The sequence below is a fragment of the Triturus cristatus genome, chromosome 6, assembly GCF_964204655.1.
Source record: "Triturus cristatus chromosome 6, aTriCri1.1, whole genome shotgun sequence".
NCBI lineage: Eukaryota > Metazoa > Chordata > Amphibia > Caudata > Salamandridae > Triturus > Triturus cristatus.
Genome location: NC_140589.1, coordinates 602,329,229 through 602,355,508, shown reverse-complemented (window position 1 = coordinate 602,355,508; position 26,280 = coordinate 602,329,229). Strand labels below are relative to the sequence as shown.

General features: G+C 42.8%; 1 protein-coding gene across 1 annotated transcript in view; it reads right to left on the bottom strand.

Moving 5' to 3' along the window:
- Positions 1 to 26,280, bottom strand: part of LOC146817555 (uncharacterized) — a 414,447-nt gene that overhangs the window by 52,760 nt on the left and 335,407 nt on the right. Inside the window, exon 7 of the mRNA XM_085609212.1 lies at positions 14,786 to 14,963. Within this exon, the coding sequence (XP_085465338.1) occupies positions 14,786 to 14,963 (178 nt within the window). The remainder of the gene's footprint in view (positions 1 to 14,785; positions 14,964 to 26,280) is intronic.

Here is a 26,280-nt window from a genome sequence, read left to right as displayed (position 1 = left end):
TCTCGTATTCATTTTCGCCGGGATAGGAACAAGGGGTACTTTATGAGACAGCTATAGAATTAGCAGAAGCAAGACACGGAAGTAGTAAGTACCTGTAATGTGATACTCTCGATAACAAGGCTTTGGAGGATGGGCCGGGCCGGGCTCTCACGCTCTCGAACGGCCTCAAACGGCCCGCTCTTTGCCCGGTCTTCGCCCCGGGCTGCGTCCCGCGCGCGTCCCGCGTTACGCGGTCCGGAGCGCGCTCTTTGAAGGATGGTAGATTGTGGGGGCGTGGCGCTGTGAGGGGGCGCGGCTCACGCGGGAAGAGGACCAGCTGGAGCTGTTGAATGCTGGTCCTCGCAGTCCCGGGGCCTGCGCCTCTCCCTCCTCTGCTGTTGCACAGCTGATTCCGGCGTCCCAGCGGCTCCCAGGGCACAGAATAGATGATTGAAGCTACTCCTGTAGCGTGACGGTATCAGTGCAAGCAGGACACACTGATGCGAGCGGCACCCGCGAAGCGGGTGCCGCGAGTAGTTGAAGGATTTTAGTTGGGGGCGTGGCGCTGTGAGGGGGCGCGGCTCACGCGGGAAGAGGACCAGCTGGAGCTGTTGAATGCTGGTCCTCGCAGTCCCGGGGCCTGCGCCTCTCCCTCCTCTGCTGTTGCACAGCTGATTCCGGCGTCCCAGCGGCTCCCAGGGCACAAAATAGATGATTGAAGCTACTCCTGTAGCGTGACGGTATCAGTGCAAGCAGGACACACTGATGCGAGCGGCACCCGCGAAGCGGGTGCCGCGAGTAGTTGAAGGATTTTAGTTGGGGGCGTGGCGCTGTGAGGGGGCGCGGCTCACGCGGGAAGAGGACCAGCTGGAGCTGTTGAATGCTGGTCCTCGCAGTCCCGGGGCCTGCGCCTCTCCCTCCTCTGCTGTTGCACAGCTGATTCCGGCGTCCCAGCGGCTCCCAGGGCACAGAATAGATGATTGAAGCTACTCCTGTAGCGTGACGGTATCAGTGCAAGCAGGACACACTGATGCGAGCGGCCACATGTGATGATTCTGCACCTACTGAGCCCCTATTTTCACCTTACAATTTAATTCACAGACAAGGTATTCCGGGCAAGCGGTATTTAAGTAGCACGTTGTGCATTTAAAATCACAAATGAAAAGTGTTTTCTCTTCCATTCAAATCCACACCTTTTTATATCTAGGAGTACTTCACTGTGTCTTGTGACCAACAGCAGAAAAGGAAATTTACAAATTAACTGTGGTGCTGTCTAAAAAGTGTACAACAATAAGCCTATGAATTCTAAATTCCTTAGGGCCTGATTACAAGTCAGCTAACGATACTGGGTAGCTAGAATTAATGTTATAAGTTATGCAGCCAAAAATGAGGAATAACACATTGACCGGTTTTACTGGTTCAAACATTTCAGGTAAGTCCTTCTTTTTGGCCGAATAGTGAGACCTTTCAACTCCCATTCGCCATATAATATGAATAGTTGGTAAAAATAGGAACAGCGGGCTCTCTGAAGGTCAGGGGAGGGGACAGGATGGTTGGCATATGAAGCTCCGGGACTTGTTACTTGTGAAATGTTAGAGTCTTCCATGCTCCCTCTGTACAGTTGCAGCCATCAGATGGGAGCCAGATTTTGACTCTGCCCACAGCTGCTGTCGGCACTTTCTTGCAATTTTAGTGCGTCCACTTTCATATGTAATAAAATTGGCCTTAGTGTCCCTAACCAATGCTTTTGTGTGGAGAAACAATAGGCCAGTTATGATCAGGAACACCCGTGTCCCCCAAAGGTACCCCTGCTCCTGACTTCTAATGGAGTCATTAGTAGGGTACAGATGTGATTGTTCCTATACAAATGAACAGGGAGGAGCATTATCTAGATATCAAATTTGATTGAACTGTTTATCTTTATCACATAAATAATACCTACCCCTGGGAAAGGAATTGCTCAGTCGGTAACATACTCCTCTTTTGTGAAAAACAATGTAATCATATTGAATAAAACACCACACAACTTTTAACTTTTTCTAAATAAGGTATCATACACCCCTAAAATCATACTAACCTGTCTATAATTCTGCTTTTTATGATTCAGCCTGTGTGAATATTGAATGCCACCAGAGGCATCCTGTACTTCCCTTTGGACATGGTTGGTCTCAAGGTAACCTACTCTGGTCCTGCTGGTAAGATTTAATGCACACATAGGTTGAGCAATTAAATAATCCTTAGATATACAGCTGAAAAAATGTGCAGGGGTACAGAGTGGCTGAAGAGCAGCTACCCCTGTGTAAAAGTAGTTTGTCAATTTCAAGAAGGCGATTGTGGCAGTGTAGCATTCAGGCCGATCTCAAAGATCAGAGAAACTAAATATTGTGGATTTAGGAAGGCCAATGATTGTTTTCTCAGCCAGAGGCAGTATCATGTAAAATGATGCAGCATCCTGTTCAGCACTTGGTGGAGAACACACAACAGACTAGGACCTTGTGCCATATTACAAACAATCATTGGCAATGCATATAGGGCTGGCATTGGCCTCCAACCTTTTGCCAATTGTTGTTTTGTTTTCTAACGGTTTTTGCAAAATCCTATTGTTCGGGAACATGCTGGGCCTTCATCAATCTAAAGAAAAACATTGGCTAAAGGCCAAAAAATGTTTGGTCTAAAAAAAAGTGCACATTGCCACAGTACTTCATGGCACTGAAGGGAACTAATTTGCATTTATATAAGTTATGAACAGGCAGCATGCAGTAACTCATAGTAAAGTTGTGCAATGACTGAAGTGAGCTGAGCATTGCCCCTATATGTGGTGGGTGGAATTAAAATGTGAATGACATTCCCAATACCTTTAAAAGTATTACACAACAGGAGTCCACCTACAAGCTGATGACGCGTTGGTACTATACCCCCCTTCGACTCCAGAAAATGTTCCCCCTTCCACAGCTCTTTGTTGGCGATGCGGGACATACATGGGGTCGTTTCTCCACATATGGTGGTCTTGCCCACTCTTGAAGATCTTTTGGAAAGAGGTGCTGAGCCACATCAAAGATGCCATAGGGTTCCCCATACCGAACGCTCCCGGAGTGGTGGTTCTGGGACTTCATCCATAGGCTCTTAAGGCCATGACCCACTCAGATTGGCGTTTCATACTCCATATGTTAGGAGCAGCAAAACAGACCATTGCGCTTCACTGGAAAAAAGCCCTAACCCCCCAACTTCGGTGTGACTCACTCGCCTGTGGCATGTAATGGCAATGGAGCTCCTTTCCAGTTGCCTTATTCAGGCCGACTCCAAATTCACACAGGTTTGGCAGCCCCTGGTACAACATCTCTCCAAACTAGAGCATGCCCGCTCTGTCTCTTCTCGTCTGCGAGCTCTCCAAGTATTTGAGGATGTTCTGCTCACAAGGGGGGAGGATCTCTTGGACTAAGGTGAAACAGGCAGGGGACTAGTCGAGCCTTCATTGCATCCCTCCTTCTTCCCCGTCCTCCGTGGGGCAACATACATCCAGAGACCAGAACCGGGGAACACCCCCCCAACCTGACAGGGCGCAAACTATTCCTTCTATAATCCCTCCCTCTTATCGGGATCTCCTTCATACCTACCTGCCTCCTCCTAGTTGGGGTTAGGATACTCCCTTTCCCTTCTCCCCTCCCCGCTGTTCTTTCCCCTAATGTGTGTGGGGTTTCCTTCTCTTTCTCTTTCACCATGTGGTTAGTGTCTTCCCCCATTGTAGAACTGCTATACAAGGAGAAAGAAATTTGTCATTACTTGTGTAATTACACTATCATAGACCCTACCTTTCTTTCCTTATCATAAATTTGATATGTGCCTGTTGACTGGTGAATTCTGATAGCCATTAGTGGTTCCTAGAACCAACTGATAAGCATTTGTGACTACAACGCTTGTAATCTCCTTGTTTGATGCTGATGTTATCACTGTCATCGTTGTACAACGTTTTAGACTTTTTATTAATAAAAGAGATTTCAAACAAAATGTGAATGACACAACCACAACTGTATCAAGTGTGACTGAAAACCCCTATAAACAAGCATTTGCAATGCAAATAGGTCTCGCATTTGTGAGTTAGAGCTATTGACATTGCAAATGGCAATGTTTTTTACCAACACGTTTTTGTTTTTGGAGTAAATGTATGTAGTGTGCAAAATCCCTTGGAAAGGTCCTGCACTTCGTAATAAATATATTGAAAAAGACGCAAAGTGTGGATTGTGTCAACAATTGCTTGGCACGTACCTCATGGGTGGAGTGTCGCTACACATGCACACCGTGGTGATTTACTAATGCGAAACCATTAATAAAAGTAGTGTTTACAGACTAACCAACGCGATCGGGATCGGAGCATGTGAATCCGAATCCCGGCTTCTCTTTCATTTTCTAGACTATTTGACTCTCTCTCCTGCATCTTGGTTATCCCCCAAACACTGGGAGGCAATGAAGTTTGTCAAGGGGGTGGGGGGGCAGGGGGGCTTCGGGGGTACATTAAAATGTATTCATTGCCTAGTTGTCAAAGGTCGCCCGGTGCTATTAGTTAAAAGTGTGCAGATTTCATTAAGATATTAAGAGTACTTTACTCGCCTCTATGAGAAAATCAACATTAACTAAACAAAATGCCATAATGCGTGTCAGTTTTCACAGTGTTTAGACAGTACTGGTTGCTTGGTTTCATTGCATTAATTTTTGTATTTACTCTTTTACACAGAATCCAAAGTAGGGTATCTAACCCCGAAGCCCCGAGTTGGTAAATAAATCATAGAAGGGAGTTTTTTAGAGTTGAGCAAATGTGTCCAAATGTAATTTTGGTAGTGCCATGGAATGATCAGCCAATGAGGTACTAGATGAGCAGTTATTTAACTACACGTTCAAAATGTACGGTATTGTGGCTGTTGTTTGTTTGTACACAACCACCTCTCTGAATGTGTTTATTAACACAGAGCTTCATCTACCAGACAGTGCTCACAGAGGGGCGACTAAAGCACAGAACAAAATGTATTAATTTATCCTGAGTGGGAAGGCACCCGGAAGGCTTAGGTGCCCGCACGGAGAGGCTAGGGATCCCAGTGCTTCTACAGACTCTGCCGTGCTCCTCTGCACCAGCAGGGCACAGCTCAGAATCTGCCGCTTGTGCTAAGAATAGGTGAGAGGGATGAGGTCGGGGCATGAGGGAGTTGCCGGCAGATTTTCAGGTTATTGAAAGTGATGATTCTGACATGAGGCAATGGAGACTGACTTTGTCTGTTTGTCTGCACCAGTCTATTTCTCTACCATCTACCTGTGCTCACTGTCATGTATCCATTCATCTCCCTTTGTTAGAGGTGCGCAAGCCAATATATTAATTAACAGGTAGAGCTAGCCAGAGACAAGCCAGGCGTATACGAGCCAGTGGGCGAGCCGTGAAAATGATCGTCATGTTAATCATACAGTAAACATGATGTAAATGTGCGATAAAGTCTCTTCAGAATTAAAAAAAGTGCATTTCTTTTGCGCGTCACCTCAGTACACAAGATTATAGCACTGAATTGAGAGGAAGTTATTAAAAGTGCTTGTTTTAAGCATGAGTTAAAACACTGCTGCTCTTCCCGCCCGACAACAATACCATTTGTGAACTAAGAGGCATCAGTTGCCATGCATACCCCGAATGTTGCCTAGAGTCTTATTATATTTAGAGTAACATTAAAATCTAGTTAATTAAACACGAGAAGTTTTTGTTCAGCACACATCTTGAACTCGCATATTTCAAGGTGGCAATAATAAAGATGAAAATGGAAATGCCGGCAGGCAAGAAAACACAAACAGGAGTGGGGAGGTGGGGGAGGGTGAGAAGTCACAGACTGAGGGACGGTGAGGTGGGGTGGGGAGACAGGGAAGAAAATAGTGTGAGGAATAAAGGGGCCAATAGCCGTGGAAGGATACAAATGATGAATGATGAGGGACTAACAAGCCTCAAGCCAATCGGAAGGCAGCATTTAAGACAAAAGCCGATGGGCAGAGAGTGGGCGGAGCTTCCACGATGCTTCCACACTACAGTATATACTGCATGCCTCGCAAAGCGTTGCAGCGCATTCGCGCTGCAACGCTAGGCAAGACCTAAAACTATGCTATACACATGTTAGTAAAATCATAAGGTCTGGGCTAATATAGATCTAAAAAAGCCAATTTTTACCCCTTTGCCTGCAAAGCCTCTTGCCTTTGAAAAAGGAAGAAAGAAAGAAAGAAAGAAGGAAAGAAAGAAAGAAAAAAGAAAGAAAGAGAGAAAGAAAGAAAGAGAGAAAAAAGAGAGGAAAGAAAGAAAGTAGTAAAATCAAAAGATCTTGGCTAACAAAGACCTAAAAAAATATTTTTTATGCCATTGGCTGGCAGCCTGTTACCTTTGAGAAAGAAAGAAAGTAAGATAAAGAAGGAACAAAAGAAAGTAGAAAGGAAAGAAAAAACGAGGAAAAAACAAAGGACAGAAGGACAAATGCAAAAAAGAAAAAAGGAAAGAGAGAAATCTTTCTTAAGTAAAAGATAGGAAAGAAAAAGAAAGAAAGAAGAAAGAAAATAAAGAAAATAGGAAGGAAAGAATCAGAAAGAAAGAAACAAACAAACAAACAAAGAAGGAAAGAAAGAAGTCAAGAAAGGCAGAATGAAGGCAAGAAAGACAGAAGGAAGAAAGAAAGATAGAAAGAAAGAAGGCAAGAAAGACAGAAGGCAAGGAAAGGGAAGGAAAGAAAGAAAGAAGGAAAGAAAGAAAGGAGTTATGAAAGAAAGAAAAATAAAAGAAAGACATTTTGAAAATAATGAAAGAAAGAAGGCAGGAAAGAAAGAAAGAAACAAGGAAAGAAAGGAAGAAAGAAAGAAAAAACAAATAAAGAATAAAAAATAAAGAAAGAAGGAATAAAGAAAGAAAGATTTTTTTACGAAAGTAAGGAAAGAAAGATGGCAAGAGAAAAAGAAAGGAAGAAAGAAAAAATGAAAAAAGCAAGAAGGATATCAAGGAATGAGGAAAAAGAAAGGAAGGAAAGAAAGAAGGAAAGAGAGAAAGAACAAAGGAAAGAAAGAAGGCAAGAAAGAAAGAAAGCTGTAGAGAAACAATCACGAAAACACAAAAGTCAGAAATCTGCTGCAAATTTAGCACAATAAAGGTTGGATTTCTTCCCGGACAAAGTTTCATGAAAAGAACATTGGTGAAAGTCCATACTAAACATGCTTTGCTTTGTGCACTGTGTGCACAGTAAAACGATGATAACTCAATACAAAACATTTTTACCTGGTAAAGATTCTGGTGTGGTGTGAACAATCAGCAGTCAGATAAACAAGGGACAACCCAAAAGAAATTTACAGCAGCATTTACAGGAAACTAATAAAGCTGGAATGTGCTCTGTGCATAAATAATTGGTAGAAAGCGTCCTGATATCATATGAGGCTTTAAACACAAAACACTAAAGCACTAATGTAAAAATAAAAAGCCTTGGCACTGATGGGGACTATCCTTGTGTGCATATGTGCCCATTGTGAGAGATCAAAATGCAGTCCCTCAAAGTGAAGTTAACCAGTGGTTCAAGTAAGCTGACCCACTGTCTGATGGTGTATAGTGTAGTGGGCTGAAACAAAATGTGAATGACAAAACAACAGACCAATGGATGAAGAGAGCTGACTGAAAGTCCGTTTAAGTAAGTATATTATACAATGTATATAATTGATATAATTTTGGTCAAATCAAAAGGTCTTGGCTAACACCAGACCAAAAAATGTACTTTCCCAAGCTAAGTTTTAAACCACTGGCCAATATTTCACTGTGGGATGAGAGGCCCAATGTTTAATATAAGAAGAGCTGCAACTTCCTGGGTATAATAAAACGATGTTTCAAAAGAGAAACCATGAATTCCACATTGGAAAGGTGAGATGCTAAAGCATTAGAGAAATGCACATGCAACCAACCTACCACATATATTATTTTATGACTTGCTTATGTCATGTTAACGAAAGGAGATATAGAACAATGTATACTTTGCACTGGCAGCTATTGAGAGACTGAGGGGCATATTTATGAGGCCTTGTGACACTTTTGCACCGACCGTTGCATCACTTTTTGTGACGCATCGACAGTGTAAAAAATGCACCATGTTGCACCCTAGTTACAAAGTGACGCATCTAGGCAAATGTGTCACTTTGTAAACTCCTGCGCCACATTATACCTGCGCCAGGTATAATGTATGGAGGGTGGGTGTTACCCAGCAAAAAGCCTTGTAGAAGGGGTGCATTGAAATCTTATAAGATTTCGGTGCGCCACTTTTAGGAAGCTACTGCATAAATATCTTACGCCTGCCTCACAGCAGGCATAAGACAGACGCAGGCTATTTCACATGGGGCTTTCCCCATGTGAAAGGACCAATTGCTGGAGTTGCGTCTGTTTTCAGACACACCCCAGCAATTCGCCACTTTTGCGCCTACAGATACGTCAGAAATATTGACATATCTGTAACTCCTTGCGGCAAGGATTGCCATACATTAAATACGGTACATCCATCCTGTTGGAAGGAGGGCACAGTGAAAACTATTTCATCACTGCTTTCAGGCAGCGATGCAACAGTTTTCCTAAATGAGTCTCTGAGAGAATAGCCTCAGATCTGAAAGATGAATGAATGCAATAGCCCAATAAAGTGTGAAGTTCATAAGATTAAATTGAGCTCTTAGTTTTGATGCAATCGTACAGGACACATAGGAAAGTGACCTGCATATCATATTTGGAATGAGTCTGGAAATTTAAGGAAAGGCATTAGTGAAAGACTGGAGCAACACTAGTTGAGTTGCCTTTAGTATACCGCTACTACACCAAATCATGTGCCCTTACGTAAAACTCGCCTTTTAAAAATGGGCTACTAAGCACTAGTTGAAGGTAGCTGGAAGATTACGTCATGGGAGCAGACTAAGAGGGTTTACACCGTTTACACCATATGTCTCACTGTTTCTCACTGGACATTGAACTAAGCAGAGAGGAACATTTCAAGGCCCTTGAGTGCCAACCTCAGATGAGCTACAATCATGCCCTTTGCCTTCCAATTCCAGAGGAGGGAAGACATGGCAGATGTTTCTTAATCTGTTGTGGGACCAATTTAGTGAGCAGATGGGACCATTTTGTAGCGGTGTGGAGAAGTTGTCTATATGCAGGTGTGGCACATTGCATAGCCGACTGTGGGGAAGCTATGGGAAAAGTAGTGTTCTGAGAATATGTGCACCAAAAATTATAATAACTGCGATGAGAATCTTATGGCTTTCTGTTGGACAATTTATTTATAGGACTGATTTTGTTAACATTTAGGGGCCGATTCCGATCCGGGTCGGAAGGGCACCGAACGCGATCCGGCCAGAAAAACTACAAGCCGTACGCGTGTTTTCTGCCCGACTCATACAGCTGTACGAGCGAGCAAGTACGATGCGAGCTACGTGAAATTTGCCAACCGAGTCATTTCCGGGTCCGAACCGCTCCGTACGTCTCGGCCGTAAACTAACCATGGCGTGCAATGGATGCGTTTTACGACCGAGCCAGTACGATGCACACGTAGGACAGCCGGTGCGAGCCGGAGTGTCCGGCTCGCAAAACGTCCGGGAAGTTGCCTTTGGGGGTCCGTGTCGGACCCCCTCTCACCCGCAGCCCTACGACTCGGACACAGGGGGAGACCCAAGATTCCCCCCAACACAGGCATGTACGGTGCAGATGGCACCGACGCGTACCCACTGTAGGGGGCGCCCTTGTGCGAGATGTACCCATTCAGTCAATGGGAGCCCATGTACGTGTCGTACGACCGGCTCCCATTGACTTCTATGGGAGTCCGACAGCATACGGCCGCATCGTACTCGCTCGGTCAGACTGCAGGACTCCGGCTCGGTCGGAAAACACTCCGGATCCGGCTCGGTCGGACAGTTTTCTGACCCGGATCGGAATCGGCCCCTTAATGGCAACCGACCTGATGTTCAAAATATAATGATGCATTGCATATGTGTCATCCTGCTGTGGGGACAATTTCATTATTTATGTGGATATAATTTCGTAAGTCTCCTGTGCTGGCCATTCCATCAGCCAGGTATTACGGCATTTTAAGACAAATTAGTTGAAACATAAGCACTTTGTAATGCACTACATAGGCCCTGTTGCTTTGGTCTTTGATGGAGAACTAAAGGCCATAAAGTACACATTTTCAAATTAGAGGTGAATTGACTAACATTTCACGTGTTGCAGCGGTGCAACCACATTTGCTGTGCTGCATTTTGTGAAATGGTCGAAACAGAAGAGTACCATATCTACTAAGAAATGACGCTGTTTTTCTCTCCCCCACACTGGTGCTCTTTGAACCTGCCTTATGCATTACATGTACCTTTGCATACTAGTGCAAGGGTTAATGTGGGATGTGTAGCAAAGATTTTGTATTGGAATGGAACTCTTCCATTAAAAAGTACTATGTTTAGGCACAGTTTAACACTTTTCCAACATTGTATGTGTGCTGTACAGCCATGTACAAACCATGGTATGCACCATTGTTGTAAAGTAGCGCATAGCGGCACTTTGCATTACTTTAGGGCTACTTTCTAGAGAAAAAAACTTGTTTTGCCTGGAATGTGAACCCCAATTGTATACTTTGCACTGGTTTGCATCACTTATCTGCAAAGTGTAAGTAAGTCTGCATGCAGTCTCTGTGCTGAGCAATTGTCAACATTTTACATCTTTGAGGATGTAAATATTTCTGGTGAAAATCCCTTGAAATGTTCTTGAAATATATCCTGTGCTTTGATAAAAAGGAAACAGTGGACAAAATTGTGTTCTACAAATGCTCTCTTCGCACATCGTTTGTATAAAAAAAGGTGATTTGGGGCACCTGAAATATATGTTTTTGGATATTTTTATGTATTTTAAATGCATTAGTTTGATTTTTGAAGAAATATGTTTATGGGAATGCACAAGTGTTTTCCTGTAGAAGTGTGAAAGGGAAAAGTGATGATTTGTGTGCCATCACTTTATTTTATGAATCCCACTCGTAATCTAAGGGTTTTTATTTCACAATATAAGAAGGCATGGAATTCTTGAGAGTAAAATATCTGTGGTTACAAGTGCCTAGATTTTCATGGAGATATGTGAAAGTTTTAGGTTCTTAAATGCTGTAAAGTGTCAATGAATGAGACTATAACTTTGATATGTGCACACTGAGCCAATGAAACCAAACAGTTTTATTTCTAGTCTTAGTGCTTCTCTTCAACACATCAATGACAAACTTCTTCTATGAAGGTAAGCCGCTTAGACCAACCAACCAAGATATTCCATAGAAAATACGGCATATAACCCTGTCCCAAATTCTGATTGTTATACCTTTGTTCTGCATTTGGATCTCCTGAATGCGGTCACCGGGTACACATTCTATAAGGCTTTGTGAATAATTCTCTAGTGGTACTTAACTATCTGCTAAAGCGATAGCAACTATTATTAATGGCTCGTCATTTTATCAGTTTGGTTAAAGTCTAGGGCTTGCGGCTAGTATCTGTTTGTGAAAGTAATGAATGGTGTTAGGCAATGGTTATCAGTCACATATTATGGTGTCAGACATCTATATCACAAGGGTGTGCATTATAATATAAGCTTTTTGACACTGTTTGGCCTTATAATGTTGTCTAAAATAGACAAATCTTCATCAGTTGCACTGATGTCCGGTCTAGCGATAACTCCTGTGTTGCTCCCAGGTGAGTGGGACCCTGGCACAAGGATGGTGGGGGAGAGGCCACTGGTTTCCCAGCTGCAAACTGACCTTCCCAGCTGCAAACTGACCTTGCCGAAGCTGGCCTCCTGGTGCCATCTCCTGTGCACCCATTCTTCTCCTGGGGAGGGGGTATTTGAGAGAAAGCTGCCAGCATCTCCATGTTCTACCTGGTTCTTCTTCCCAGAATCCTCTAGGGAAGAATTCTGGACCAGTGAATAGCTCAATCCAAAACGGAAGCTGTCCATCCCTTTAACACATTTTCCCAATCCATCATGGTGGATTTTACCTTCCTGTGATCTATTTCCTGCTTTTACAGTATTAAAGGCCCTTTTCCTTTCTGTTCCTTTTGTCGCAACACTTCTTTGTTCCTATAGATTTGTTTCCTCTCTTCTATTGCTTCCAGGTTTTCTGAAGTGATTCTCTTCAATTTGTTTCCTGCTTCTCCTGTCTTCCTCCACCTTCTGGGGTCCTTTTCTGGTTACCACCTATCTGTGAAATTCCTGCCATCAGGAGGTTTTTTGCCCTAAGGCTTTTTCCTCCTTGGAATTCCTTCTAGAAGTCACTTTCTGCTTAGGCACTTTCAGGTGTCAGACTCATTGTGGCTACTGGAAGGGGTCACCCTTACCTCTGGTTGACCAAGGGCCTGATTTAGATCTTGGCGGTTAAGTTACTCTATCACAACGGTGACAGATATCCCGTCCTCCAAAATATAAATTCCATTATATATAATGGAATTTATATTTTGGGGGATGGGATATTCATCACCATTGTGACGAAATAACCTGTTCCTCAAGATCCAAATCAGGCCCAAAGGCTGTTAAAACCTTGGCTACGCGGACAACCTGGACTTGTAGGTTGCTCAGTGAGTGTCCATCTTCTAAAAGGTCAAAATATTGGTCCTGAGTCAGACGCTACCGAAGCCGATCAGGCGGTGCAGATTGGTCCAGCTTAAACCTTAGTCAAGACAGTTCAGCAACTTCATGAGGAAAACTTAACCTTGCATCAAGTTCTTGCTGCCAGAGTTTTAAATGTCCCCGAAGTATCTTTAACTATGCCATACTTCTTGGCGGTCCAAGTAAACTGAAGGTGTTTTTGGACTCATTGACAGTTTATTTTGCCTTCCACCCAGCTCAATTTTCACAAGAAAAGGCAAAGGTGGGATATTTGATTAGTGTCTTATCTTGCCCAGCATTACCCTGGACGACCCCTTTAGTAGTCACAGAAGATCCATGTTTATCATACTATTTAAAAATTCTAACCAGGTTCAAATGAATGTTTGAGAGGCCCAGTCTTGAGTTTTCTGCAGAGGAAGCCCTATGTGACATCCAGCATAGCAATCAAGGTGTCCTATCTTATATCATCCATCTTCACCAGCTGACAGCAGAGACCACGTGGGTTGAGCTGATTCTGGTTACCCTCTTTCAAAGAGGTCTTAAAGAATAAATCTGGGATGAGTTAGTACACTCACCTCAAGCCAGACCGTGTCCGTACTGAACAATTGAACACCAGCTACGTGAATGTCTATCTAAGAGAGATAGGTTCCAACTCTCCTTTGGTCTAGGGGAAACTTGAGTACCAGTCTGGTTCTGGTTGAGGCCACTCCAGAAGTATCAACTGCCTCTCCCAGTGAGAAACCTATGCAAATAGGATTATCCCAAATAAAATAGCTTGTATTGGTTATTTTTTACCCAGTCTGTGGGCCACTTGTCCGTGTCTAATTACCTTAGCAATCTTCCAGGAAGGTTACAGGCATAGCCTCTGGATAAATTATTGCTTCCCACCTGTGCAATATTGCATTCCTGACAGTCTCCTCCCCATATTGGGTATTTATCTGCTCATTTAATCAGCATGGTTTCTTGCATATTTTGTCCAAGCCCTTCTATGCTGCAAACTCATCTAGCACTACAAAATCCCGAGACATGGCCAATGCTCCATTCAGGTATAGGTTGCAATAATGTTAGGCATCTATTACGTTGAAGGCTATGAGGCTCTACCGGTACAATCTGGTCACAACCCTGACAGTGCCTATTTCAGTATACTACTACCCAACATCAAACGTGCCTGTGATTCCTCTATATTTTCCAACCTTAACGGTCATTTCTTACCGCCTATGTGTCTTGACTACCGTGGGGGACTTGGTGGTTCACCAAGGGACCTGTCAATACACAACCTTCCACCAACCTTGGAACTTCCATGCTAGGTCTTTCAACACCTGGCATATAAGTGACCGCAGGAGCACCGCTGTCCTGCTGCCCTGACCAAATGTACTGCTGCGCAAGACTGACAGAAGTTTATTTAGAGAGGTTAGAAAGACGCTTATGTTATAATCTGCTAATGCACCCCCACTGATTTTACCAAATGTCTTCCACTCTCCTCAGTTCCCTCAGCACTCTTAAGAGGCCTAATTTCCATGTGAGCGCCCAGCAAATGAATATACATCAATAAACCTGGTGGAACATTGGCTTGCGTGCAGCTCAAACATGCATTCAATTGCAAGGGTGAAACTAAGGCAGGCAAAATAAGGTGTCATACAGTACACCATCAGGAGGTGGCTCCAAACAACTGCTACAAGCGGCTAAGGGCCATATTATCAAGAACGGCGATAACATTATCACCGCTTTAGGGGCAGGAAACTGCCGCTAAAGCAGCAATAAGGGGCTTGATAATATGCCCTAGAGAATTCCAATAGAAGCCCAGGTTTGATGTCCTTCACACCAGAACCTGGGCTTCTATTGGAATTCTCTAGGGCATATTATCAAGCCCCTTATCACCGCTTTAGTGGCAGTTTCCTGTCGCTAAAGCGACTATAATGTTATCGCCATTCTTGATAATATGGCCCATAGATTGTTCTGTTCTGGCAGGAACGGTTGTCAAAATGTTCCTTTACCTGGGATGCCAAAGTCCTTGGACTGTCCTACTCAAATATTTTCTAGGAACCAGATCACAGATCTTTCTGGTTACAAATCCCAAGCAATTGTACTTTTTGACCGTATATCTCTGTATCATAGCATACAGCAACACAGCGGACCATGAGAATATAACAACTCGCTTACCTTCAGGAATTTGGTGTCTTTTTGATATTTCAAGAGCTTCTTCAGCAGCAGGCAGTAGGACGCCATGATGGAGGACGGCCTGTTGTTTATTAGGACATTGATAATTTCCGAAATAGTCAACTCCATGGTTTCCGTCATATAATTTAAAACAACAGGGTTAAGTTCATCAGGGCGAAGTCTGGAACAAAAACAATAAGCAGCTCAGGAAAGAGGCACTGGCATTTAAGGAAGTGAGATAACCCCTTCACCTCAGACCCCCACCGCTCATGGAAAGTACTACACAAACTGTTATGATCACCTTACAAGGAGTTCGGTAAGGTCAGATCCTAAATGAGTAGTGGGGGCTGTGCGGAACATATGCATGATTAACGTAACACCAGCGCACCTCATTTATGTCTGATGTACAGTTATACATTTCTCTCAATTATCATCATCAAAATCTCTGCAAGAAAACAATTATGAACCGCACTGTCAAGAACTTAACCCCAAAATATTGGAATTTTAGATAAAATAGTAAATGAACCCAATGCAACAAAAAGTGGCAAGTAATGTCTGAAGAAACCGACAATCTACTGTGCATCTTATGCATTTGCGTGCTTTAATACATGTCGACATTTTAATAGGGGAGTTTATGGCTTACCGTGTATTTCTCTCTTCCGCCAGTCACTCCTGAGCTGTGGCGCTAGGTGCTATTTGGTATTCGGAGAAAAGAACGAGTAAAAAATATCCACAAATATCGTGATGCCGGAATATCGACAAGAATATCGATTATTTTATCAATAGTAATATCGATGTTAAAAATATCAATGCTGTTAATATCGTTGCAAAAATATCGATGTTAACAATATAATTTTTTCAATATGTATATGTATTGTAGTATATAATTTGTATATGTTATTAATTGTTTGTATAACTATTGTTAATATTTTGTAATATAGTTTGCAAATTTGTAGTTGTTTTTAAATTTAATTTAATTGTTTAATGTCATTTTTAGAGCCAATAATTAATTATTAATTAATTTGTAATTATTAATAATTATTCAACTGATAATTAATTATCTAAATTGTGTAATCTATTAATTATTTTTAGTTATATTTTAGGTGTGGATTGTGGGGCTTAAAGAGGTACAGAATGGGAAGTAAATTAATTGCAATTAGTTATTAATTATTTTTTAATTATTAATTATTTAGTGATAATTATGTAATTTGTTTAAATAAATTATTTTTTAAGTTATCTTTTAGGTGTGGGTTGTGGGGTTTATAGGCGTACAGGGTGGAAACTAAATTAATTATAATGAATTATTAATGAATTTAAATTATTTATAATGTAATCGATAATGAATTAAGTAAATTGTGTAATTAATGTATTTTTTAAATTATGTTTTGATGTGCGGGTTGTGGGTTTTTTAGAGGTACAACATGGTGGTAAGTAAATTCATTAAAATTAATTAATTACTCATTTTATTTATTAATAATTATTTAATTGATAATTAGTTCTGTAAAATGTGCAATTCAAAGATTTTCTAAAATTATATTTCCGGTGCGAGTTTACGGTTTGTAAGGTTGAACATGTATAATTTATTAATTATTAGTTGTTTATTATTAATTGTTTAACCAGTAAATATATGTAAATTGTATAATTATTATACATTTTAATTTATATTTTTAGTTGTGTTCCTAGGGATACAGGGAAGAAAGGTAATTAAGAATACATTTATTGATAATTGGAACTTTAGTAATAATAATTTAATTGATAATTACATTAATTGTGAAATCATCATACTTGTTAAGTTATATTTTAGAAGAGTGCTGTTTACTTAGTAGAGAAATATGATGGGGAGTTATTTAAGCGATCATTAATTATTTTTTTATTTATTTATTGATTTTTTTTATTGTTGTTCTTGTATAAGCTTTATTCAACAGAAAATGTCATAAAAGCTATAAATAAAGGATACATTTTCTTAAAAGGAAGGATACAAATGTGTAACATCTTAAGCTTGTATGAACGGGCAACACAACATAATAGTCAATTGGGCCCTTGGTGTAATAATACATTTGTCATATTCAAATGGTTCAAAAACAATGCAACAGGGACAAATAAGCAATTAATGTATCAAATGTGAATCTACAATAAAAGCAAGATAAAAACAGTTAGCACGTCATCTTATTAACAAATCGTTAGTATGCTGAAAACCTTAAGATTCTTCCTAACATAGTAGCAAGAAGTAACAGGTAAAGTGCTTGTGCATAAAAATTGGTCTTATATTTAGCCACACGGATTTGGGATTGAGACAAAAATGTGTCACGCCCTTGTTTGAATTAAAACTATGCCATTCTTGAGAGAACGTTCCACCTAATACTCCATGCCTGTCCTAAAAAATGTATTTAGACGTTTAGGGGCCTATTACCGTACGGTGAACAGGACTGTCCGACAGAGGTGTGGCGATCCTGCTATGGCCATTAGGATGCCACCGCCACCGTGGCGGTGGCATCCTCCATCCACAACATTGTGGCAGGCGGTGCTCACAGCACCGCCCGCCACAATGCTGTGGATGCACGTTGTGCATTGGCATGCACAAGGTGACAGGCACCACGCGGTGCCTGCTACCTTGTCCATGCCAATGTAGGGGGGTACCATAGGTACCCCCCATGTGCACCCCCACCCCCTAACATCTGGGGGTCTGCAACAGGCCCCCAACAGCAAAAAACGCATTCCTTTTTATGGCGGCAACACCGCCATGGAAAGGCTGCTCTACGCCTGCATCGTGATATGGATGGCAGTGTCTTGCAGACACCGCCACCATATCATGCCCCTTTTCCGCCCGGTCATCGAGTCGTCTGGCGCAGAAGCGGCGGACAGTCTTTCCGTCCCCCGCAGGCCCCCCAGCCATACTAATATGGCGGGGGGTCATTCAGGTATTGATGATGGGTGGATCGCCCCCGCTGGGCCAGCGGTGGCTACCGCCTGCCCAGCAGGTGCGATCCGCCCGCCATCCTAATAGACCCCTTAATGTTTATAATTAAAATTTTATATTTTTGGGTATTTAATAGAGTTTTTGAAATGTGTTATTGGTTTGGCGTGAAGTACTCTCTCTGTATTGTAACAGTGAAAGGAGTGGGAATAGTAAATGTTACCCCTGCTGTCTAATGCTTTCTCTACTGTTGCACAGACTGGAGTGAGAATAGTAAATTTAACCCCTCCTGAGTCTAAAGCTTTTCCTACTGTTGCACAGACTGGAGTAGGAAAGACAAATGTTACCACTCCCGAGTTCAACGCTTTCCTTAATGTTGCACAGACTTGAGTGGAAATAAAACATTTCATCCCACCTGAGTCCAACGCTTTTCCTACTCTCGCACCAACTGGAGTAAGAATAGTAAATGTAACCCCTCCTGAGTCCAACTCTTGCCCTCCTGTTGCACAGGCTGGAGTGGGAATAGTTTATTTTACCCCTCCTGAGTTCAACGCTTTTCCTAATGTTGCACAGACTGGGGTGGGAGCAGTAAATGTATCTCCCATTGAGTCCAATGCTTTCCCTACTGTTACACCGACTGCAGTGGGAAAAGTCAATTCTGCCCCTCCTGAGTCCAGCACTTTCCCTACTGTTGCAACTACTGGAGTGTGAATAGTAAATTTTACCCCTCCTGAGTCCAACGCTTTTCCTACTGTTAAACTGACTGGTGTGGGAATAGTAAATTATGCCCCTCCTAAGTCCAACACTTTTCCTACTGTTGCACACACTGGAGTGGCAATAGAAAATGTTACCCTTCCTGGGTCTAACGTTTTCCCCACTGTTGCACAGACGGAAGTGGGAATAGTAAATTTTATCCCTCCTGAGTCCAACACTTTTCCTACTGTTGCACAGACTGGAGTAGGAATAATACATTTTACCCCTCCTGAGTAAAATGCTTTCCCTAGTGTTACACACACTGTAGTGGGAATAGTAAAGTTTACTCCTCCAGAGTCCAATGCTTTCCCTACTGTTGTACTTACTGGAGTGGAAATAGGAAATGTTACCCCTCTGGTGTTTAACGCTTTCCCTACTGTTGTCCACACTGGAGTGGGAATAGTAAATGTTACCCCTTCGATGTGCAACGCTTTCCCTACTGTTGCGTATACTGTAGTGGGAACAGTATATTTGCTAATATTAAAGTTCAACATCGTATCGGTCTGGAACCGCTCGACCCTAGGTCGACGGTTCCGACCTCACAATTTGGATGCGACTACCCATAAGGTGGTCGGAAACATCCATTTCCTTTTTGGCAGTTTGTGCTGGGGCACCAAGGACCACGGCAAGAGCTCCTCAACACACAGCTTGATTAGCTGCTTGGCAGTTTAAAATGTTGGGGGCCTTGAGCTCCCCTTCTTATACTCTATTTTGAGCGCAAAATCTGACTTAGTGACTGAGTCTTTGAGATTTGTGTTGGAAGTCTGTTTCCTTTTGATGTGCCCACTCCTCTATCCTGCCCTTCCTCCAGAAAGTGGCCTGTCATGGCAGGAGAGACTTCCAATCTGATAACCCCACAACACAGACCATGGGAGTGACTAGAGGTTCACACCTGAATTTCAGCTACAGTGATATGTGCATCAAAAAGTCACGCAGGGGCCCACCCCATTACTTTATGATTCTATGATTCTCTTACCAGTTCCATCTTCCTCATAAGATGTGCCCAAGTGCCTCTCCAGTGACCTCTCTCATAATCAAAGAGCACCCTTCGAGGTGTACCGAAGAGTCTGGCTCTTTCTTCCTCAAGTTAGTGTCCCATCCAGCTCTCAGGAATTCAATAATCCACAAATCTGACTGGGGGAATGCCTGACCTCCTTATGCTCCTCCAGTAAGCCCAGGGACTTTCCAAAATGAAACCCAGAATCTTCCACATATTATAGTGCTCACAGGTAAGCATACAACTGCAGCTCAACTACAGCTCGAGCTAGTGGAAGATGCCAGCCCCCTTTTCCTGCTCCACATTTGGTGGGAAGACAAGCGGGAATATTAGGTAAATTAGGAGGTGGGTCCCTTTTCAGCCAGGAACAGCCCTAAGGTGAGGTAGGCGATGTAGACCCCACTTTTCATTTTCCTCCATCTTGGTTCGAGGAGAATCAGCCAATTAGGGTCAGGGCAGTTCCCCTTCCCTCAGGAAGTGGTCACTTAGGGGGTAGAGACACCCTAAAGGTAGGTAGCCCACTGACTACTGTCTGTCCCCCCCTTTAACGTCCCAAAAGTTAGTATTTAACTGGCATTCCTAGACCCTGAACTTTAGATTTGACGGACACTGAGAAGAAAAGGACAAAGAAGAGCTGCTGACTCGAGACCTGAAGCGTTGCTGCATAAAATTGGCTCCAAACCTTGCCTGCTGCCTAAAGAAATTAACAATTGTGGTGAGCTGTCTCATCCTGAAACTTTGAGGCCTCCAAGAACGCCGGAACTCTCCAGCCTTTGGCAAATTGCTGAGAAGCTCCCTTGGAGTTGAGGAGCTACTCTCCTGCAGCCTACAGGCATCGAACTGCGAAGTCCGGTAACTGATATGCTGATCCCCAGCTACTCCAACACAGTGTCCAAGCAAAAAGAGAAGCATCCCCTCCAAATGGTCAGATCTGCCCCCCTCTAACTGAGAGGACACCAGGACCTACCAGAGCCATGCCGTAACAATATCCGGGGTACCGGCCCCCCTGCACCAAAGACTGAGAAGAAAGAGTACAATCCAGACGTCAATGACACAGGACACAAACACCCATCAAGAGACTTCAAGGCCCCTGAAATTTGCTCCATGAGTGGCCCAGGTGTCTTAGAATCACCTCTGCAACCTTCCTGCCTCTCAACGCACGATGCCCTAACTGCTCTGCATCTAGTCCGCCCGGCCTGGTTAATAATCAATCAGCTGTGCTCTTGTATTCCTGAGGCCTTTATCACCTGCTCCCTTGAGTAGGACCCCCCAAACTTACCTTTAAGTCCAATTGTGCAGTGTGTCTTCAGATGGTCTCCCTTCTTCGGCATGCTATCAACAACCTCAGCACCCTGCTCCTGGACGAATCGAGAATGCTCCCAAATTTCTGCTGCTGGAACATTGGACCTGGCCTTGCTATTTACCCGAATCCAGAAGGTGAACCTCAAAGACCCACTATGTGATTTCCTATGCTTTTTCCTATTTTCTCCTATTGCCTACAATGATGCGTAATTGCGCACAAAATTGATTTATTTTGACAACTTCAAAAATTCATAACTTGAAAGTACGCTCTGATATTTTTGTTATTCTTTTATGCGGTAATTTATCTTTTACCGTAACTAGCTCTATCATGTAAGGCGCTCTGATACCTCTGGGTCCAGACAGCACTATATAAAATCTCTAAAATAAAATAAAATAAAGTACCTACTGAAGAACAAAGGTATTGGTCTGAAAAAGGATATACAAATTGGTGTTACTTTGAAAAATTGGTCTTGGATTTATTACTGAGCGTGTGTCTCAATTATTGCTTCTGTGAGTACAACAAATGCTTAGCACTGCCCTCTGATAAGCCTAACTGCTCCCCCACACTACCGCAAATAGAGCATTGATTTATCCACCTCTGCCTCTGTTTACCAATCTGGGCCTTACTGGACTCTCTGCACAGTGTAAATCATCTTAGTGCACTATATAGAAAGCCAGTGTCCTACACATCCTAACATATTTATTATAAACTTGCATTTTCATGTTATAACTTTCATTGGCCCCTGAGCACCGATTTGGTCCAAGAAAATGGCCAATGTTCACATCTCGTTCATCAGTTTTCGCATCCTTGAAATTGCTTCAACCAAATATTGTTCCACAATTGAACTGCACTATGTGGCGGGCATGTTGACTTTGAGTATTTAAAGTGGGATGGAGAACATTAGGTTACACTAAATTTACCACTGGTTATATTTGTGACAAAACAACACACAATGTTTCAGATCACGTTAAGAAGACATAGTAGATGTTCATGGGGCACAGGAAATCTTAGAAATTTGTGTAGCTTGTTGAATAAGCACATGACTTGGCTAAAGTCAACCTCAGGAATTCTTTGCTGAAAATGTTACTCCATGTGTGAATAGGTGATATCAGCTGTTTGATGGTGCTGTATGCTTGAAAGGGTGACATCAGCAAACACTTTGCATGCACTCTGGTTACCAGAGAAGCCAATGAGGCATTCAAAATAAACTTCTCTAAAACAAGATGATTTCTCTATGGTATACTTTGCCACTTGTTACAACCCTTTTAACTTATATTATTGATAATTTATTTCTTCTATAAGATCTGTAGTTTTACCAGTCTTTATTGCAGTTAGGTCAGAAAGCACTTCTTGCTGCCAGTAACACTGACTAAGCTTAAGGTAATGAGTTTTTGAGATAGAGGAAGGGAGACGTTGGTGCCTCTTGTATCTGTGTCTTGTATTTGTGAGTTTATTTGCTCTGAGGGCATTCTGGCTGTGACATTTATAATTTCCCACTGATTGGTAGAAAGAATTTGGCTGAGCTGGTGACATAGTTGGGTATCTCCTTCATTGCTCTCTGTTCTCTGCTCATAACTTCTGAAGCAATGTGCTCAGGTACAGAGATTAGTTCACAGTTAGAATACCGCTTATGGGTCATGGTTTAAAGTATTGGCTCTTCCTGCTAGGACGTGATGTGTGAAAAATAACAGTACTGAAAACATTGGGAAATGAAATGTTCCATTTATGACACTGTATTCAGACAAAACATTGTGTAAAGAATTATAGGCTACAAATATGTCAAAAATATAATGATGTCAAACATATCATGGTATAGGATAAATGTTTTAGGTATTTAGGAAAGATAGAATTACCTCATCTGGTGGTGGTATTGCCATCATTTACAAAAATAATCTAAAATGTATTTTTGATACAGTAGATATCCCAAATTGTGAAGCTGCTCTATTTAGGTTAACACTAAACCCCAAGTTCCCTTTCTCAGGCCTTCTTATTTATCGCCTTCCTGGCCCCCCTACCCCCTGGGTCACATCGCTGCCGGACCACCTCACCCCTTTGATTATGAATTCTAACAACTTTTCACTGCTTGGGGATCTTAATCTACATCTGGACAATCTCTCCAACTCCATTTGTAGCAACTTCATTTCTGACCTTGCTGCGATGAACATCAACCTCTGTAATTCGGGATCCACACACAAAGCAGGCCACCTTCTCGACCCCATTTTCTCCAGCCTCCCCGACGTTCACTGCACCCCTGCAATGCCCATCCATTGGTCCAATCACTTCTTATCGAGGTTCAACATCTCGATCCCTCTCACCTCTACTTCCCTGTTCCCTTCCCTCAAGACATCTAAAAGAGAGTGGAAAAAACTTGACTTGAACGCTCTTAACCATGATCTTCGCTCGACCGCTCCCCTATCTGTTTCCAATGTGGATTTATTCTCCAAAAATGTACATAGTTGGCTATCTTGTGCTATTGATTCCTGTCTTCCCCCGACAAAGAAAAAACTTACCAACCACGGCCCTCCATCCCCATGGTTTAATGAAACTTTAAAAGCTGAAAAATCTAGATGCAAAGCACTTGAACGTAAATGGAGGAGAGACTATGCGCCTGATCTTAAAATTGCTTATATTAAATCTAAAAAATTCTACCATAACCTCTGTAAATCCACTAAGGCTCGCTTTGTTTCTAATGCCATTACAGCTGCTGCCAATTGCTCTAAGACACTTTTTGGCCTAGTTAAACAGCTTGCTGGATCGGAGACCTTAGCAATTCCCCCCCCTCTGAACAAATGCCAGTGTGAAGATCTTGCTCACTTCTTTATGCATAAGATAGAGAAGAGTCATCTTGAGATCACCAACACTCAGTTAAATAGTCCTCATTTAAGTAACCCCATACAGTTATTACCATCAACCACTACTCAAAGGGCTCCCCCCCCCTGCTTGGTAGATCCGTCTCTTGATGAACTCTGCACAGTTCAGGTCATCACGGCCCCTCTTCTTGACTCCTGGCCACATCTCAACATGGATGCGTTAACGATCATATTAAACAAAGTAAAGTCTGGTTCTCCCAATGACCCTTTACCTCCCTCTATACTTAAACAACTTGATCTCCCCCACATGCACGTTATCTTAAATGTTTTAAAATCTTCCCTACATGAATCTGCAGTTCCAGCTCAATAGAAACACGCCATGGTGACCCCTCTTCTGAAAAAGCCCACTGCCGATCCCACCGTTCTCTCCAACTACCGTCCAATCTCCCTTCTGACAGTTTTCTCTAATTCTGGAGAGCCATATTCACTTCCATTTCTCCCAGTTTGTTGAATCGAACAAAATTCTCCACCCTTCCCAATCCGGGTTTAGAACCAATTTTTCCACAGAAACTACATTGCTAGGAGTCACAGAGAGGCTCCGCCAGCATCTTGATGGTGGGGACTGTTGCGCTCATTTTACTTGATCTCAGCGCGGCGTTCGACACTATTTCTCACCCTACACTAATCAAAACTCTGAGATCCTTGGGTATCGGTGGTTCTGCCCTGGATTGGATTATCTCCTTTCTGGATGGCCGTACATTTCAGATCTTTTCTGCTACTGATAGCTCTAACATCCACCCTTCACCTCACAGGGTACCCCAGGGTTCCATACTCAGTCCACTGCTTTTCAACCTTTATGTTAGGCCTTTAGCGGACATCGCTGAACAAGCTGGCCTTACTCTCTTTTCCTATGCAAACGACTCTCAGATCATCTTTTCTCTCTCTCACACAGACCCCAACTCTACATCTGGCTTACAACTGGGCCTCAGGAGTATCGCTACTTGGATGAACCAACACCATCTGAAACTTAACGGTGACAAAACCGAGGTCCTAATCCTGGGAAAACAAAAGGACCTCTGGGGCCCACTACATTGGCCTATCGAGACGGGTGCCCTCCCGCAGCCGTCGAGCCATGTTCGTAACCTTGGCGTCCATATTGATGATCCTCTATCCTGACATCACCAAGCCGTCAGGGTTACGGCCATATGTTTTACCATCCTAAAATGGCTTCGTAAAACATTTGGATGCTACCTTTAGCCACCCAAATGGTCCATGCCCTTATAACCTCACGTCTGGACTACAGTAATGTCCTTTTGTTAGGTTGCTAACAAGGTTGTGACCCGTAGACTGCAGCTGGTGCAGAACTCTGCAGCTGGACTACTATGCAGAGTTCCCAGAGCTACTCATATCTCTGGCTATCTCCATGATCTTCACTGGCTCCGAGTGGGAAACCGCATAAAGTTCAAAGCTCTGAGCTTTATGTGTAAGATCAAATGGGGCTCAGCACCACCCTATCTGAAGTCTCTCGTCTGCCCCTATGTCCCGAATCGCCAGCTTCGCTCCTCAACTCTTGGAAAATTTACGGTCCCACGTTTCAAACTTGCCAGGATGGGTGGAAGGTCCTTTTCTTATCTTGGCCCCACCCTCTGGAACACTCTTCCTCCTCCTATCCGCAAAGAAACTAACTACATTAGTTTTTGCAGATCTGTTCAACCAGTAACTTTCACTCTTGCCTCTACTACTTTGTCCTCAGTCCGTTCAGGCGCCGGGAAACCTTTCTTGGGTAGCTGTCGCGCCATACAAATGCAATAATAAATAAAATAAATAAATCTACAGCATTATTCCTCTACTATAGCCTGGAATGAGTACGTATTTCACTGGTAATGAGGATGGGTGACAACTAGGAATCATGAAGACCAAGGAGAGCTTAAGAGTTATGTACTGCATCAGGGAATGGAACTATTGCTAAAAATGACGGTCAGGGACTGCATGGAGAGTCTGCGCAGTGCCAACATTTTAAAGTGTAGGATCTAATCAATGGTTGTGAAACTTCTAACAAGGGTTAATGAACGGACATTGCTTTGAAAATAATGGGCCAAATCATGTTGTCTGGCATGAACAAATACATAACTGTTGCATTGGACATGTTTTATAGTTGGCCAGAAATCGCCTTTGTGAACATTGTAAAGCATTGGCAAGTAGAGCTGAAGGAGAAAATCAAGGTGACCCTTATGATGCCTTATTCTACTACAGGAAAATACCTTTTGATTTTTTGTAGAAATTGAAAGGTCAACCTGCTTATGTGCCCATCATGGGTAAATAGAAAAGAAGCAAAGTGAACAAGGGTGGTGCTGGCGGTAGAGAAGGGAGCGAGACAGAAGTGTGCAAGATGTTGGAGAGATTGGTGACATTTGATCAGAGACAGGCTGTTAAAGCCACATAGGTGTAGTTGGGTGATATGGTGAGACTCAGGAGTCCATATTTGGGGTACAAGCACAACAAATACCCTGAGCCACTTAAGGTTATCCAGCTTTTTTGCAATGCTGTAAATACAGAATATAATGGAATATGGAATCTGAGTAGAGTCCTGCACAGTAGATGTGGGAGGGGTTTTAGAAGTATCTTCTAGAAGGGAGAGGACATTTGGTGTTACTCGCAGGTGTGTGGGTAGTGCTTTGAGAAGGCGCAAAAGGATTATTAAGAAACAGGGGCATAAAACAC